This window comes from Mus pahari, chromosome 13 (assembly GCF_900095145.1).
Source record: "Mus pahari chromosome 13, PAHARI_EIJ_v1.1, whole genome shotgun sequence".
Taxonomy (NCBI): domain Eukaryota; kingdom Metazoa; phylum Chordata; class Mammalia; order Rodentia; family Muridae; genus Mus; species Mus pahari.
The window spans coordinates 7047639-7066994 of record NC_034602.1 but is presented as its reverse complement, the minus strand read 5'-3'; the positions used below and the strand labels follow the sequence as shown (position 1 = coordinate 7066994).

Sequence of the window (19356 nt, the reverse complement as noted above, 5' to 3'; positions counted from 1 at the left end):
AAAAAAAAAAAGAAAGCACCTTCTTCTAAGTCAAAGTTAGAATTAAGCTCAGAAGCTGCCCTACTGCTTATAGAAGTAGTTAGTTATACAGCATGTGTATGGTGGGGCCTGCATATAATTCTGACACTTGGAGGTAGGAAGACATTAAGTTCAAAGTTAGTTCAGATTATATAGCAAATAAGACTTTGTCTCTATAAACCAAAAAATTAAGTTATATTTCTATAAGTACTTTTGAAATTCATACACAAAACTGATCTTTACCGCACCTTATGTGGATATAGATAATATTTCCATGTCGGTCCACATTGATTTTTCCAGGGATGCAAGGAATTCTTCTTTCTGTTTCTCTGGTTAAAAGTTTCTTACACAAACAGCATCTATAACAAAAAGAAAATGCTAAAAAAAAACACTCAAGAAAAGATTTTAATGTAGCAAGTAATATAGCTATATGATATAGCATACCAAGAAAAACATGTTACCGATAGAGTGTTGCTGCATTGTTTCGGGAATCTGGATTGGAGTGTTCAGGGTCAAACAGTCTTTCAATCTTCTTACAAAACAGTTTACTATTAAAAACAAATGATCAATAAATTAAATGTCTACATTTGGTATCTTAAAGCTAGTGGTCCCCCCTCCCTTCTTCCCTCTCTTCCATCCTTTCTTCCTCTTTTCCTTCCGTGTGTGTGTGTGTGTGTGTGTGTGTGTGTGTGTGTGTGTGTGTGCGTGTTACACAGTGCTAGGTGCACCTACTTACTCTAATGGTACATCAAACAAAAATCAAATAGAAGTAATGAAATATGGTTAATAATGATAAGCTCATAAGGTTTACATTGTGTTTTCAAATAATGCTAGGTACAGTATTAAGAAATAAACGGTAACTACTTATTAAGTATAATATAACTGAGCTTCAAGTCTCCTACACGTGTCCTTCCTGTCATTATTTCCCTTTGTATAACTTTTGTTGGTCTTAAAGGCCACATATGAATTTTGAATTCCATTCCCATTTTCAAGTACGTTCTTAGGTAATTTCATTACTTATCATTCCCTTAAGGGCTGAATTCTTAGATAATCCTCTTCATTATCAATTTCTCTTTCTTTTAATGGACCATCCTGATTAGCACATTAAAAAAATCTAGTACCGTCTTTAAAAAAAACTCCTCTCTTGAGCCCATTTACCCTAACAATCTGCCAATCTCTTTCTTTTTTCTAAGCAACCATTCAGAGCAAACATCTGGACACCTTCTATCCCAGGGAGCCTGTTTCCTCTTCTGTGCATGAGCTGTGTTCCACACTTGTCAGAACCCACTTTGATCTTACCTTCCTTTCTAGTCTACTGGCTTTTTAAAGTGCCCCTGATTGCTACTTTTCTGTCAAACAAACCTTTAACTAATGAGTAGCCTTTGTTAATATTCTCTTGGTAACAGAAAATAAATTAGAATAGCATTTATAATAGCAGTGGGATATTAAATACCTAGGGATAAGTATGTAGAAAGTTATATTGTGTTCGCTAACCGTAAGACTTGGTATCATTAAGATTCTAAAGCCATGGCTGGAGAGATGGTGCATCCTGCTCATGCTCATCTGATCCCGTTCAGATGCCAGTGTCCTCTCTGCATGGCTCCTAACCCGTGTAACTTGGGGCAGGGGATCTGATGCCATCTTTTGGTCTCTGTAGGCATTGGCATACAAACAAGTATGCACAACACAATACACTTTTTCAAAAAGATTCTAAAATCAATCCAAACTGATCTACAAGTTTAGAATTAATTTCTAGTTCCAAGCGTTTTGCATGTGTGTGAAAAATAGAAAATGAGCAAGCCGATTATAAAATCTGTGGGGCAATGCAAGGAACCCAAATGACCAGGTGGTAACCTTGAGGGTAAATCTGGAGAGTTTGGGTTACTAAATACTGAAATTACTGTAGCACTGCCTTAATTTAGACTAGATGCTACTGAGTTGGAGAGATGGCTTAGCAGTTAAGAGTATACACTCTTCTTACAAAGGACCTGAGTTTGGTTCTAGCATGCATGCTGGGCAATTTATGAGAACTGTATCACCAGCTTCAGGGGGATTGAATGCCCCTAACTTCCACAGGCACTTGTACTCATGTGCAACCTCCAGGCAGAGGAAGAGACACAAATAAAATAAAAAGTAAATATTGTAGAGTCAGTATGATTAACTGAAGAATGAGTAAGTTAACATTCTGTTATGAATGAAATGGACACAGAAACAAATCACATCCAGTCACCTGACTAGGGGTGATGACCCTGTAATTTGCTCAATAAAGGTCTTTCAAATATATGTTCCATCAACTAGAAATGTATTTGAGAATGAGCATTCACTTTCTACTTCATCCTATACAAAAAAATTAAATCAGAGTGAATAGAAACAGCAGATATCTGTCTTTTTTTTTGGTCAAGTTGACACAAAACTAGCCAGTACAAACATCTATCACATGATTATTATAATTAAATGATATGGAGCCTAAAGAAGTATATTTTATTTATTTGTTTGTTTGTTTGTTTGTTTTTTCGAGACAGGGTTTCTCTGTGTAGCCCTAGCTGTCCTGGAACTTACTCTCTGTAGACCAGGCTGGCTTCGTACTCAGAAATCTGCCTGCCTCTGCCTCCCAAGTGATGGAATTAAAGGCGTGCACCACCTCGCCTGGCTAAAGATTTATTTATTTATTTATTATATCTAAGTGCACTGTAGCTGTCCTCAGACACACCAGAAGAGAGCGTCAGATCTCATTACAGATGGTTGTGAGCCACCATGTGGTTGCTGGGATTTGAACTCAGGACCTTTGGAGGAGCAGTCAGTGCTCTTAACCACTGAGCCATCTCTCCAACCACGCAGATATCTGTCTTACCTTAGGTAGGCAAATATTTTTTGAACAAGCCACAAAAAGTACTAATGGGTCTTCTGCTGGAAATCTTACCCAGGCTCACTATTTCAAACCTCACCTATTCTTAAATCTCTATGTTAACAACAATGCTGACCTCACTAGATGATCATATCTGACATTTCACCCAAATGTTCAAGAAGTACACTAATTCTGTAAGAGCTAAAGTTGCCTCTCCCTCCTGCTCCTCCTCCTCTTCCTCTATTTCCCCTTTCTCCTCCCAATCTTTCCTTTCTGCATTACTAGCTGCTCAGGTTGAAAACTTAGTAATTATCCTGCATCCTCTCTTTTCTTTCACTATCCCTTCACAAATCTGTCAAATCTTTTACATGATGTAATTGAACTCAGCGGCTGCTTCAATGAATCTACCCTATCCAAGCCCCTCGGTTCCCACCAAGCCACTACCTTTGCCTCTTGACACAGCTCCTTGCTTCTCCTACCCTTACCTCATGTTTTCCACACAGCAACCTAAACCTCTTACAAACAGATCTTAATAAAGCAAGAGAAATAAACAAAAACAACTCTGCTTATGTCCAAATCTAGCATAAGGTATATTCTCTTTGCTCTGACTTCAATGGCCCCTGCAAGACATGGTTATTACAGGTCTCATATTATACCACTTTGCCCCCTTATAATGATGTCTTAATCTTAACATAGCTCATCACCACCATCTGTTCATATGTTCATTATACAAAAGAGCTACCAAAATGGTTCAGCAGATAAAGGTAACTGCCACCAACCCTGATGTCCTCAATCTGACCCTAGGAATCCACATTGTGGAAGGAGAAAACTGGTAAGTGGTTTCCTGACCTCTACATGTGCTCTGGCACGCACATAAACACTACACATCACACCCCCCCACACACACATAACACACACACACACTACAACACACACACACAGACACACTCACACTAAAATCAAATGTAATAAAAAATTTTAATCATTAATATTTACCATAAGCTTTTGGTTTATTTAAAAGTAAAATAGAAATATATTGTTCATAGATTTTTAAAACAGAAATTTCACTAAAATTAAGTAGAAATAGACTCAATAAAATAGTTTAAAATTAAAGTTTACAGAATTACCTCCTAAACTTATCTTTTTTGTCTTTTAAGTCATCAATTTCATTGTGTGTGAACAGATCAGCTATGCGTGTAAGAAGGTTTGCATTGATACAGTTCATGTTGCATGGAGCAGCTACTATGGCATTCATATTTTTATGGCAATATTGAATACATTGTTCAACCTGAAAACACAAAATAAAAAATTTATTTTGAAAATAGTAATACAAATTATATTGTCAGAGTAATACCTTTCAAACAAAATTAATGAAAAGTCTAACCCATATATAGAGAGCCAGTAACTGGGTTTTGCCAATTTTGTTGATATATACTGTTAAATAGGTAAAATTTAAAAACACACATAGCTAAATTATTTCTAATTCATTTTACTTAAAACAATAATATATTTTGAATGACTGAAGAAGGTATAAATCTTAATCTGTATACTACAGCTCATACTCAAATGACTTCTATTTTTTTTTTAAGATTTATTTATTTATTATATGTAAGTACACTGTAGCTATCTTCAGACACTCCAGAAGAGGGCGTCAGATCTTGTTACGGATGGTTATGAGCCACCATGTGGTTGCTGGGATTTGAACTCTGAACCTTCAGAAGAACAGTCCGGTGCTCTTACCCACTGAGCCATCTCACCAGCCCCCTATTTTTTTTTAAACTATAACATTTACTTTTTATTTATGCAAGAGGCTCATTATGAGTCGAAAAAAGGTTCTGCCCTCTTAAGTCCCTGGGGAACCTGGGTGAACAGAACCCTTTGTGTTTTTGATCACAGAGACAGGGGAATAGAACATGGCCAACATATACTAGCTTTTAGAACCATTGTACCACACGCTCTTCTTGTCGAGTAACATCTCATGGCTGAAGCAATTCTGTCACCAGTCCAGGACTGACTTGCATGGAGTTGACTTTGCATTCCTCCCATCGGGTAGTCCACAGACTATCACAGACAGACATACAGACTATGACAATGATGTACTCTTAACAAAAACCCTTAAGGAATGATTTTCTCAGCTGATATCTCTCAAGATATTGGGTGACAGAAACCTCTAAATTGCATTATTTCATGTTGACCCTGTGAAATGCAAGGTTCCATGATGGCGATGACGATTAGAATTATCTGTTTTCATGGGCAGAAAGGGCAACTGGGGACGGGGGAGTCTGAGGCACTTTCACAAAGCACAGCAGCATCCTGAGGCACTTATATGATAACAACAGTATAGCTACATTTTGTATTTAAACAAAAATTGAAAATTCCATGTGACCCTGGAGTAACTCAGGTTGTTTCTTAGGTTTAATAACAGCTGTGTCTGCTTTAGGTAGGCATAAAAGAGTCCCAGCTTGCTCTTGAAAGACTGAAGCTGAATCTGGGAGAGTTGAGGCCAACTCTAACACTTGGGGTTCTCGAATTAAGTTAGTCAACAGACTTCTATTTTTTTTACTTTATTTTTTTTATGTACACTGATATTTTGCCTGCATGCATATCTGTGAGGATATCTTGTAATTATACAGTTGTGAGTGCTATGACTTGAACTCAGGTCCTTGGAAGAGCAGTCAGTGCTCTTAACTATTGAGCTGTCTTTCCAGCCCCTCAAATGGCTTCTTATAGTTAAACCTAGTTATTACGTCTCATTCTTCTAGGTAGGAGAGTTAAAATTTCAGCCATTTAAGTATTTTCTCAGTCTGTTTTATCTGATCTCTCATTTTCTTCTTTTCTAACCTGAGGTGGATTTATTAGACTAAGAGTAGAGAGGGTAGTCTTGTATTTTATCAAACACTGTGATAACAGCATAAAAGTAATCTTTTAGGGCTTTGGCTTCCAATCTCAACGTTTAAAGACTCTAATTTTTTTCCTGTACTCCTTGCTTGAAACCAATATAACCAGCTCCCCGAGGAGTACAAGGAATACAGTACCCAGTAAACTCCAAACAAACCAAGAAGTTCATCTGCCAACACGGCAACGTAGTACTCAGCTCTATACAGTTTTATCAGGGACAAATGCCAAACATTTATTTAAATGATAACTATAAAATGTTAATCATGAAACATGAAACCATTTGAATTCTAAAGATTTTTTTGTTTTGGTTTTATGACATCAAGTTTGACTATGCATCCCATGCTGACCCAGATATTTATAAATAAAAAAATAAATATTTTCATATTGTAGCTTGAAATAGATGTATATATTATAGTTTTATATTTGATCAGCCATTCTTAAGCAATAGATATGAGCTATGATGTAAACACAAAACTATACTGTTTAGTAGTTGGATATTTGTTTTTGGTTTATTGAACTATAAATGAAAGACAGAATAAAACATGTCTAAAAAGCCGGGCAGTGGTGGCACATGGCTTTAATCCCAGGACTTAGGAGGCAGAGACAAGCAGATCTCTGAGGTGAAGGCCAGCCTGGTCTACAGAGTGAGTTCCAGGACAGCCAGGGCTACACACACACACACACACACACACACACACACACACACACACACACACACCTATCTTGAAACCAACCAAACAAGCAAACAACAACAACAACAAAAAGTCTAAAACAATATATTCCAATTAAATTTCCTTTAGTTACTGTTAGAACAAAAATCTTAGAATAAAATTTATTCTGTTTAGTCTCAAATTATACAATGGTTGCTCCAATTATAGATATAACATACAAAGTGATACCTAGTAGTCTTAACCCCTTTTCACCAGAACAAAGTATTGTTACAAAGTATACTGTTGAACTAACAACTATTTTGCTTTCTATACATTTATAGGGGAGAAAGCATTAGGTCAATAAAGGGGCTTAGATGTTTAAAATGAATACTTACTAATGAATCCATCTTCAAGAACTCTGACGAAATAAGGATTGAAATGACATTTCCCGGCTCTAATAAAAAGAAAGAGCACGAAATTTCCTTTTGATATTTAACCCAGTCTTCTCTTTTCATCTTAAAAGAGTGTGTTACTTTAATAAAAATTGATATTCCTTGTTTATATCAGTTAACTTGGTTACAAAAGAGAGAAGATTTAATGCTAAATCATAGGATATAGAGAGACTTGGCAAACTGTCCTTGTATTAGATTCACATTAAGTACAAAAGACCATGACATGAAAAGGTCACAGTGAGGAAAAGTTAAACAATTATCAGTGAGAGCATTAATTAGGGAAGTTATTTCTAAAAGGAATTCAGTGCTGGTAAATAAATATTAAAATGTAAAAGACTCTGAAATGTAATAAAAAATTTTTACTGACAAAAAGCTCAAGTTACACGTTACTGCCACACTAAGTGGGTCTCCAGGCACACAGATAGGGGAAGAAAGTAAATCTATCATCTCTATGAAATATATTTATGAAGAAAAAAAACCAGCCATTTTCCATCATTCTGGTACTGAAACCATTCTAAACCCTTTGTAGCAGAACAATGGGTAAGTAATTCCAACATTTCCCAAGTAACAGTTCTAGTTAAAGGTTCTCAGGCTGGTGAGAAAGCTTCTTGGGAAATTGTTCTTGAGGATACACCATCCAATCAAGAACCAGTGGCTTTACTATAGGAGATTTAAGTAAGCATCCTCGTACCTTTCTTGGTTAAGATAAAGACTGCTTCTGGAAAAAAATATATTTATAGCAATGACTATTTCTTTGACTTTTACTATATACGCATGAATATACTGCAGTGAACAAATTTTGGTGTGTGTGTGTAATCTTACTTTTTTCACAACAGGCTACTATTCAGCACAAAAGAAGTATGTTTATACACACATATAAAAAATATATACACACACATATTTATGACTATATAATCTGAAATCAGGTCTTTGGCTTGAATTTTTTAAAAGACAATTTAAAATGTTTAAAAAACATTTATTTTTTTCTATGTGGGTATTTTGCATATATATATGTATATATATATGCCTGCACTGTGTACATGCAGTACCTGAGGAATACAGAAAAGGGCACAGGATCTCCTAAAACTGGAGTTACAGATGGTTGTGAGCCACCATACTGGGAATCCAAACTATGTCCCCTGGAAGAGCAGACAACGCTCTTAACCACAGAACCATCTCTCCAGTTTGGCTGAAAAATTGACTTAGTCTTAGAATTAGAATTTTTATTTAAAACATTTTTATTTAGAAATCTTTCCCACTAGTTTTGTCATTATAATATCATAAAATTTTATAAATCTTTTCACTACCATAAGCATATTAATAGTTTTTTGTTTGCTTACAGTGCTAAGAATTGAACCCAAGTCCTCATGAATGCTAGGTGAACACTTTACCACTGAGCCATACTCCCAACCTCTATTATGTGTTTGAAAATATTCTGATATTGTCTAGTACATAGATTATATTATTTCTTATATATAAATCTATGTTCATTGAAAGATTACTTATTCTTTTTTTCAATGAATATTCTAACATGTAAAATCATGGGTTTCACTGTGACATCATCATATATACATGTCCCTTAACAGTTATCATTATCATTAAGAATACTGTTTCTCGAATTTTTAGTTTCAGGACTTCTTTACAATCTTAAAAACAGAGACTCCTAAACAGCTTGTTTATGTGATCATATGTATCAGTAACTACCATATTAGAAATTATGTAAGGAGAGAAATTTTTAGAAGTCTATTTTAAAATACAATAATCCTAATACTTATAAACATATTTGTGAAAAATTATCTTCAAAATGAAAAAGACACAGTGAGTGGCACTGCATGGCTTTCCTGTGAATCTCTTCCATGTCTATCTCAACTGATTGCAGAATTCTCATATTTGTTACTTTTTTCTTTCTGAGACAGACGCTCACTCTGTAGCCCAGGCTGGCCTTGAACTTGTGGCAATACTCTTGTCTCAGCATCCCATGTGCTGGAATTATAAGCATGAACCACTATGTCTGGCTTCATATCAGCTTCTTCAGCATTCGATTTGTGTGTTGTTAACTAAAACGTGATAAGTAGTACGTGAAGACGGAGTGTAACAGAATCTGAATCCTATCAATAAACTGCTGCTTTGCTCAGTGACTCATCTCTCATTGTGAGGAAGTCATTAACCCTTTACAGAATTTCTTTTTTAGCCACTGCACAATTCTCATTTGGAAAAGTCTGGCTCACTGAATTACCCATGTTCTGAATATTCAGACACTTCATTGGAAAGAGGTATTTAAAAGTCAGTGTGTTAATAAGAGTAGCAGTATTTCAACAGAAAAGGGTTTGTATATGGAGAAGCTATCAGTAACATTGGAGCAGATAAATTTTCCAAAACTCTAATTTAATCACTTGAGAATTTGGCCTTTTATCACTAATAATACTATTTTCCTTTCATGACTAGCTTATTTATAGAAAAAATGTCAGGCACCTGTCTGAATAATCATAATTTATGAAAGTTGTTTTTTCAAGTTAGCATGTTTTTCTACTTTTAAATGTCAGCTGGTTTAGCTCATAACTGTACAAATGATTTCCCTCTAGACAGCCATGTACTGGTATGCACCAGAAGTCCTGAGGACGACTACCAGAGTCCAGAAAGGATGAATACTCAGGGGCTGAGACTTAATAAAGTTATTTTTACTGCTTCATCAAGAACAAGTGAACCTACATTTTTTCCCCATTCCTTTTTTAACTATAAGTGCATGGTATGGAGAAAATGAGAATACAGTTTGCAGTTCTGCTTTGATCTGGGCTACAAAGCTCAACAATCTTGTACACCATTGCCTTTTCACGTTACAAACAAACCTTGTGTAAATTTTGTTAACCTTGTAGGCCTTTGTAAGAGTCTCTAGAATCCTTTCTAGGATGTATAAAGCATCAGTTTCTGTATTATGAGAATAAATATTAATATTTCAAATAAACTCCTACATCTCAGTTTAGGACTGAAACAGCCACCAGATGACATAAGCAACAGATTATTATTTTTTACCTAAAGCGGGAATCTCACAATCTTTACTCTCCTTAGTGTTCCTCTTAACATATTTTATCAGCCAGTTGAAAATGTGAACATCACAATGAACTGAAATGTCCACTTCTTCCCAGCGCTGCGCATCCATGGATAAATATTCAGCAAAGTACTTCATTTCTGATATCAAAAGATCTCGTGGGCAAATAAAATCTTCTTTCAAGCTTTTTGCTTCATCACATACATGGATCACCATGTTTGGCCTTCATAAGAAAATGTTACACAGAAATGAGATTGTTAGAACGTGAGAAGAGGCAAGAGCACTGACATTTAGTGGAGGTTAGACAGCAAAGGGATTTGAAGAGTTGGTCCACAAAAGTCTATTTTACAGGGTTTGATATTCAGGATTTTCCCTTTCTTGTCTATCTAATTGTTCCTCAGACTGTGGTTAATTTTAGCAAGCTATCCACTTAATAAAGTAATTAAAAATATTGTTACTAAAGGACTAATAGTTTAGACAGCTTAAATGTTATTACTCAAGTTTAATTCCCATAGAGTGGGTAAATAATAGACTTTGATTCTTATGTAATGACTAACATCTTTACACCTTTGAAAAAGAAAAAAAAACTAGAACAATTCAAATTTAAATCAAATTAAAAACCAGTATCACTTAGCTACTTTTAGCATCAGCAAAGTTTGGGTCCAGGCATTCATGAAATACATACTAATGAGTACAGATTTAGTAAGTTTAGATAATATATCTGAAAGTTTGCTTCAAAAATTAGATACTCCTTGAGTTTACCTTCTGTAAAAGTGATACATTTTTCTGGGTATGGCAACTCATATGCATAATCCTAGGCATGGGAACCTGAAGTGATGGACAGATTGCCATGAGTTGGAAGCCAGTCTGTATTACATAGTGAGTACCAGGCCATCCTGAGCTACAGAGTGACATCCTGTGTCCAAAATGCAAAAGTCAACTAAAAGAAAAAGAGTAGGGGTAGGGATATAGCTCAGTTGGTAAAGTACATGGAACTCAATTCCCAGGGCCCACTTTGAAAAGCACAATGTGATGACATGCTTTGTAACTCCAGAACTGGGGAGACCAGGACCTGGCCACATCCAGCCTAGACAACCTGGAGAGTTCCAGGACAGAAAGAACCTGTCTCAAAAAAAAAAAAAAAAGTAAAAGGCACTGTCATATACATACATAAAAACAAAAGCCCTGATGCATTGACTTCATGTCTACAAAAAGGAAATAGGAAGAAATAAGTACTACAAATGTGAATTACTTTGTACTTAATTCAATTTTACAAATTCCAAATACAAAATCAGTGTTTTACATACAATTGAGATGTGAGAAAAAATATTACAGTTAAAACCAGCCCAACAAGACGGCTCAGTGGGAAGATGCTTGCTGCCAAACCTGATGGCTTCAGTTTAATCCCTGGGATCCAACTGGTGGTGGGAGAAAGCTGATCCCTACCAATTACCCCGGACCACCATATTCACTATAGGACACATCACACAGTGGCACACTCAAGGTTAGCCTGGGAACCTGGTTAGACTCTGACTCGGAATGAATTCTAAAGGGCTGCAGATACTGCTCAGTGGCTGAGGGCTTCGCTAGCATGGACAGTACCTAGGCTCAAGACTCCGCACCAGGAAGAAAGGGAGGGTGGGGAGGAAGAAAAGTAGCTAGGTAGATGAATTTTGTCTTATGCAAACAAATTAATATGTCATAAATCTAGAGATACAGGAAGGATATTTTAGAGAAAAATGTTTTGTATATTCATTAACTGATAATTATATGGTGTACTGTTTACCAAAACAAGTAATCATTTTCTGTGCATGCAACTTGACCTATAAGAAATATATAGAACAATTCAAAATATCAAAAGCTGAAGCATACTGAAATACATTCTGATTTTTAAATATCTGTATAGCAATTATATTAAAATAGTTCTAAAATAAACATCTAATCTCATTAATAAACTCCAAGAACCAAATACTTAAAAGATTTTTCTTTGGGAACTGAAATTTACTTTCCAATGTTCTATGTTACTAGATGTTATTTCTAATTTTTTAAAAATATGTCAATTTTTTATGAAACCCCCCAAAAATGTATAAATAACACAAGCAAGCAATGTGTTAGGTATTATTTTTGTTGTTCATGCATGGATGATTCTGACCCCAGAGGTTCAGCAATGGTGTAATGTAAACCCCTAAAGTATGGTAGCTGATGGACATTAGCACCAACCATGTACTTTCACAGTTAGAGGTAATATCAGTATTAAATCTCATCCAACAGACAACTAGCCTCCTACCCTTCAGGTTCTCCAGTCTCTTCTCCAGCATTACGAGCAGTACAGTTTTCACTTTCTGAAGAGCAATTCCTTGTGGTAGCTATACTATGTCTTCCTTAAATACAGAAACAGACACATACAAAAAAGGGGGATGGGTTAGCATTTCTAGCTGAGAATGGGTTTTACTTATGGCATGGTAACATGGCAAATGCAGTTTTCAAGGCAGTTAAAGTGGTATTTGTCAAGTGGCATTCTTGCCTTAATGTTAATATTTTAAAGGCAAATGGAAGAAACATAGAAAATGAATCATAAACTGCTAATGTTATAGTGAACATTTTCAAAAGATTGTGATGTAGTATTCCAAACTAAGTTGAGGGTTCAAAAGCACAGCATAGCCTCTTTTTCTCGAAGTAAATTTCTTTTCTTTTCTTTTTTTTTAAACAAACTTTTTATTAGATGTTATCTTCATTTACATTTCAAATGCTATCCCGAAAGTCCCCTATACCCTCCCTCTGCCCTGCTCCCCAACTCATACACTCCTGCTTCCTGGCCCTGGCATTCCCCTGTATGGGGCATATAATCTTTGCAAGACAAAGGGCCTCTCCTCCCAATGATGGTTGACTAGGCCATCTTCTGCTACATATGCAGCTAGAGACACGAGCTCAGGAGGTACTGGTTAGTTCATATTACTGTTATAGACCCCTTCAGCTCCTTGGGTACTTTCCCTAGCTCCTCCTTTGGGGGCCCTGTGTTCCATCCAATAGATGACAATGAGCATCCACTTCTGTATTTGCCAGTCACTGGCATAGCCTCACAAGAGACAGCTATATCAGGGTCCTGTCTGCAAAATCTTGCTGGCATATGCAATAGTGTCTGCAATTGGTGGCTGATTATGGGATGGACCCCCGGGTGGGGCAGTCTCTGGATGGTCCTTCCTTCCATCTCAGCTCCAAACTTTGTCTCTGTAACTCCTTCCATGGGTATTTTGTTCCCCATTCTAAGGAGGAATGAAGTATCCACACTTTGGTCTTCCTTCTTCTTGAGTTTCATGTGTTTTGCAAATTGTATCTTGGGTATTCTAAGTTTCTGGGCTAATATCCACTTATGAGTGAGTGCATATCTAGTGACTTCTTTTTCCATTTGCCTAAGAATTTCATAAATTCATTGTTTTTAATAGCTGAGTAGTACTCCATTGTGTAAATGTACCACATTTTCTGTATCCATTCCTCTGTTGAGGGACATCTGGGTTCTTTCCAGCTTCTGGCTATTATAAATAAGGCTGCTATGAACATAGTAGAGCATGTGTCCTTAAATTTCTATTTCAATATTTTGACAGCAGCTGAAATGAAAGTAACTCCTTCTGTGGGCTTCTAAAGCCTATGACTTCCAAACCTAGTTCTAGAAAACATCTCTTCAACCTTGTCACTGTGTCACTTGAATTTCTTTTAAGTACATAAGACTGGCTGTAAGAAAAAGATGATGTAAAAGATGAGCAAGATTCTCTACTGGTTTTGCTTTGTCTTTAAGCAGTCTGGGCTGGTAGCACATTCCTATAATCCCAGCAGTTGGGAAGCAGTGGTAGGTCAATCTCAGTGAGTTCTAGGCCAGCTTGATTTACATAGGAAGTTTGGGGACAGATCCTATCTCTAAATAAACAAAAATAAATAAATAAATAAAATTTTAAAGTGGCTATGGTAGTACATGTTTTTATACTAGCACTCAAGATCATCCTCAGATATAGAACAGGTTTGAGGCCAGCCTGGGCTACATGGAACTTTGTCACACACACACACACACACACACACACACTCACACACACACGTGTAAAAGTAAAAAACAAGTCTGAGTACAGCTGGACTTACAAACTGACTCTGATTTAGTTCTGGGAGAAGAAAAGTCTACTACTCTTTTAGGTGGAAAAATACAAATAAACAATGAGCAGAGATTATATAAATATAATGAGCAGAGAAAATATAAATAAACAATGAGGAGAGAAAATAAACATAAATTTGCTATGAAACATCTATGTTAAATTCATTTAAAATAAATAAATGAAGACTAGGAATACAGTTCAGTGGTAGAAGACTTATCCAGCATGAGTGAGGTTATCCCAGCACTGCATAAGCTGGGTTTGGTGATATAAACACCTCTCAGTACTTGGGAGATAGAGGCAGGAAACTCAGAAGTCTAAGGTCATTCTCAACTACGTAGTGAGTTCAAGTCCAGCCTGAGACTGGACAAAATTACAAAATTACAGCAAATAAACAATATGTAAAAAACTAGGATGACAAACTGAAGAATGATTTTAGTGTGGTTAAAATTTAGTTATGGAAAAATTGCTTAACCTATATATTTAACGTTAAGGTTTTTGAAAAACAACAAAGACAATGGGAAATTTTAATATTCACAAAGATAAAATACTAACAGATTTTTACACAAGTGTTTGAATTAGTCTTTAAACAAAGAAAGGAAGGGTTACTAGAACTTACAAAATGTAGAATTTTTATTGTTTTGTTTTTTTATTTTTCGAGACAGGGTTTCTCTGTGTAGTTCTGGCTGTCCTGGAATTCACTCTGTAGACCAGGCTGGCCTTGAACTCAGAAATCCTCCTGCCTCTGCCTCCCGAGTGCTGGGATTAAAGGCGTGCACCACCACGCCCGGCAAAAGGTAAAATTTTTATAAGGACAAGTACTACAATTTTATAACCTTACCTGCTTTAGAAACTGTATCTTGATCAGTAGGAGTCTCTTGAAAATCTCCTTGTGTGTCCAGAAGTGAAGATTTAATATAAGTGGCTAAAGTTTCAACAGGACCCTCTCCAGTAGCCATTAAAGGGTTATACTGGTTGTCAACAGGTGAACTTCCACAGCTCTTTAGCTCATCAAACCTTTTCACACACTTCAATGATATAAAATGGCAAAAATGGAGGTTAGGTAAAAACAAAACAACAATAACAACCAAACAACCAATAAAACAAAACCATTTTGTATAAAAATGCAACACTTGTACTTCCTGTGCTAATCAAAAAATTTAAAAAGCACACAATGATTTTATACAAGTTTACTATCTTAATACGTTATTATCATTGAGTAATACTATAAGAGTAATCATTATGTAATCATGAATGATAATCTTCAGTCAATAAACTTTAATGATATATTGTTGAGTGACCTAACTGATAGGAAAGAAGATGTATTATTCATAGTTTCGAATAATCAACTTCAATATAATTAAGGTTATATAACTATAGTTAAGGCAAAGTAAAAATAATGGAAAAAATATTTTTTTGACTTCTATTTTAACATAGTTCATTTTAAAATTATTTTAGATTTATTTATTTTACTTAAAATGTGCAAGTGTTTTGCTCATGTATGTATGTGCATCATGCAAATGCCTGATGCCCACAGAAGTCAGGAGAAGGTGCTGCCCCCTGGCAGTGGGATTACAGGTGGTCATGAGCTTCTGTATGGGTGCTGTAACTGAACCATGAATGATCTCTCCAGTACTTACAGATACTCTTCTATAGTTTTTGTTGGGGGAACATGAACAAAATTTGTATATTTTAATACATAAAATTCTGCAACTTAATTTTTCCTCCTTTAAAAGTCAGAGTAGAAGTTGTTTTTAAAAATGTGCTAACTCGGGGCTAGAGAGCTAGCTAAATGGTTAAGATCACAGGATGCTCTTTCAAAAAACCCAGGTTCAATTCCTATAGCCCACATAGGAATTAACCATCTGTTAATTCCAGTTCCAGGGCCTCCAAGGGCACCAAGTACATGGTACAAACATATGCAGACAAAACATCCCAGACATAAAATATTTAAATAACAAAGTAAAAAAATACTTAATTCAAAGGAATCATGTACATATGCTCTTGAAGAAGAGTAAAGATTATCTTTATCAGTTGTATTTCCCTTTGTTATATATCTGTTATCAGTTGACAATATTAGCAAGTAAAATACTTGGCTTTTGGCTTTTATTTTTGTATTATGTGTTTCCATCAGGAATAATACCTAATTCTGTCATCATCTAAGTATTAACCAGGCCTGACCTTGCTTAGCTTTGGAGATCAAATGAGACTGGGTTTGTCCTGAGTGGTATGGCCATAGAATTCACCCTAACCTGGGATTAGGAACTGAACTCACCATCTGATGATAGTACTAGCTGTGCCACTAAGCAATACCCCTAGCCCTAATAAAATCTAATTCCAACTTTTACTGGAAAGCAAATCCAGGAGGATCTGACTTGTAACACTATATTTTCTTTTCTTCTACTGCATATCTCAGGCTATTGTTGTACTAAGGACTGATCCCAGGGCCTTAGACATACTAGGGAAGGACTCTACCTATGAAGATGCCAAAGCTGCCAAGGAGGCCACAGAAGGAAGCAAAATTGACAGAAACAAAACTAGACCATGCCTAATGGTGAAGGCAGCATCACAGGTCACAGGTGAGGCCAGAGTTTTCCTAGAAGGCAGGGGTGACAGGCTACAAAAAAAAAAAAAAAAAAGGAAAAGAAAAGAAAAGAAAAGAAAAGAAATCTGACTCTTTCCTGCGCTGTTCTGTCCTTGTCTACCCTCTTCCATTTGAAACCAGTGTTTTCACTGTTACCCATTAGATGGCAGAACCTCCTGTGGCCATTTCAAGACAGTGGCCCTGTGGTCTACTTGGAGTCCACCTAGGTAACATGTTAACACAGATTTACCCTGCTAAGTTCGACTTGATATTCATATCCACTTTTCAAGGAGATAAACAATAGACATGGCCTTTCTTGTTACGTTTTAAGTTCATATTTGAATTCTGTTTCATTTCATGTACAAAACCATTTTTTACACAAATAGTTTTTGCTGGTTTTTGTCTGTGTCTGGACTGTAAAAGATGGAATGTTTTCCTATGAATTTTACTTCAGTGACATTAAGACAAATTAGAAGTCCTAAACTGAAGGAAAAAAAAAAACAGAACAAGAAAACCCAACACTGAGAATAAATAAGTAAAAATGAAACCATCAGTGGAATTATTGGATACTGTAATTCCAGTACTTCAGAGGCTGAGGCAGGAGGACCTTTATGAGTTCCAGGCCAGCCTGGACTTCATAGTGAGTTCCAGGTATAGTGGTGCACTCTAATAATGCCAACATTTTGGAGGTTAAGGCAGAAGATACTTCACCCTGAGTTACGTTGTAAATTTCATATAAAAACACCCACAAAATCAGGGGCTAAAGAGATGGCTTAGTGGTTAAGAGCACTGGCTGTTCTTCCATTGGATCCAGGTTCAATTCCTGGCAACCACATGGCAACTCACCACTGTCTGTAACTCCAGTTCTAGGAGTGTCTGACTCCCTCACACTAATGCACATAAAATAGAATTAAGTAAGTTATACTCAATAACCCACCAAAACCAAAGCATAACAAAAACCAACGTTTCTAAATCTCAAACTAGTGTCCATTAGTGTATTACAAGACTATGTATCTCCTATAAGAATTCTTAAATTTAAAGTTTGATTCTGAGTATAATATTTATAGTCTATTATATTATCAGGATGACTAGCCTATCAGTATTTCAGAGTCCATTTGCTTTTCTCCTTATAATTTATTCTATACCAAAAAATGCTTTAAATGTTCATCACAACAGGATGATGGTGGCGCACGCCTTTAATCCCAGAGCTGGGGAGGCAGAGGCAGGTAGATCTGAGTTCAAGGCCAACCTGTGTTCTTATATCTATAAAAATTATCTATCTATCTATCTATCTATCTATCTATCTATCTATCTATCTATCTATCTATCTATTTACTTTTACTGAGACAGGGTTTCTCTGTGTAGCCCTGGCTGTCCTGGAACTTGCTCTGTAGACTAGGCTGGCCTCAAACTCCTGAGTGTTAGGAGTATATTAATGTTACAGAAGATAAAATGCAAAATGCTCTCTTCTGGTCTCCTTTAGCAGTATATGAATGTGGTGCACAGAAATCAATGAAGTAAAACACTAACACAAAATAAAATAGATATAATTTTTTTACTGCGATGTTTCTTCCCATCTCATGGGGCGGGGGGGGGGGCATCTGTTCTCCTGTGCTGTTGCTGCTGTATGTACTTAAGGAGGGGCCAGAGACTTGCTCACCTCTTTGGGCGTTAATCCAGGCACAAGCCTTGCCACAGTTTCCCAGTTGATGGTCTGAGGGATTCCAATCAATGGATAAAGGATCATATCCAATACCATTTGGTTATTATTATTCAGGAAATTATTGTTTTCTGGATATCCACGACTCATCTTTTAGAGCTAGAAATAGGGAAAACACACAGTACTATTACATCTGAAATTCAGATGTTTCCAGAACATTGTGGACTAGTTATAGTCCATTCCTAAAAGTTACTTGCCACTATATAAAGAAAAAAATAAAACTGGCATAAAGCAAACACCAAATACTCATCTAAAATTGCTTCAAACATAAAAGCTTTGAATATTATGACTTGAAAGATGGGTACATATAAGAATAAATTAAATATGCAGTAAAAAGGGAGAATCTTTTGTTTGTTTACTTGTTTCAAGATGGGGTTTCTCTGTGTAGCCCTGGCTGTCCTGGAACTCACTCTGTAGACCAGGCTGGCCTCAAACTCAGAAATTCACCTGCCTCTGCCTCCTGAGTGCTGGGCTTAAAGGCGTGCGCCACCATTGCCTGGCTTAAAAGGCAGAATCTTAGTGGCAAACACCAGGTTTTTATAAACAAACAAACAAACCTTTGTCTCTGCTATATGTTAAATTTTTTCCAAATAAAATGTTCAGGAAAAGTTGAGTATACTTTATTTTTCGAAAAAGTCACTAAGCATGCAGTTTATATACTGACTATTCATAGATAATATCATCAAACCATGAAGAAATCAAAATACAAAGCTTGCTGAAAGTAGTATAATTTCATTCTGTTCCTAAATAATCCCCTCCTATTTTTTCCTTGATTGAATGTTCATGGCACAAATAATGTACCACAGCTGAGCATGCTGAACTTGTAGACATAATAAAATGAAATAGCCTAAGCAACTTAACATAGCAGTTAATATATCTGTGGTTATTATAATGATGTCTATCAATTATAGTGCTGTTATTTTTGTATGTTTGAAACAACTTCTCTCGGGAAAGTTCTTTTTCAACACTATTTTCTGAAGCAATGTAGAACTGACCTGATTGATCTG

General features: G+C 36.1%; 1 protein-coding gene across 1 annotated transcript in view; it reads right to left on the bottom strand.

The window, feature by feature from the left end:
• Kiaa1841 (KIAA1841 ortholog) overlaps window positions 1–19356 on the bottom strand; it is a 61271-nt gene that overhangs the window by 38064 nt on the left and 3851 nt on the right. The window contains exons 3-10 of the mRNA XM_021210765.2: window positions 18290–18448; window positions 14887–15073; window positions 12197–12290; window positions 9894–10132; window positions 6807–6865; window positions 3991–4151; window positions 480–566; window positions 267–377 (exon numbers count right to left, since the gene is read on the bottom strand). Of these exons, the coding sequence (XP_021066424.1) occupies window positions 267–377; window positions 480–566; window positions 3991–4151; window positions 6807–6865; window positions 9894–10132; window positions 12197–12290; window positions 14887–15073; window positions 18290–18439 (1088 nt within the window). The 5' untranslated portion in view covers window positions 18440–18448. The remainder of the gene's footprint in view (window positions 1–266; window positions 378–479; window positions 567–3990; window positions 4152–6806; window positions 6866–9893; window positions 10133–12196; window positions 12291–14886; window positions 15074–18289; window positions 18449–19356) is intronic.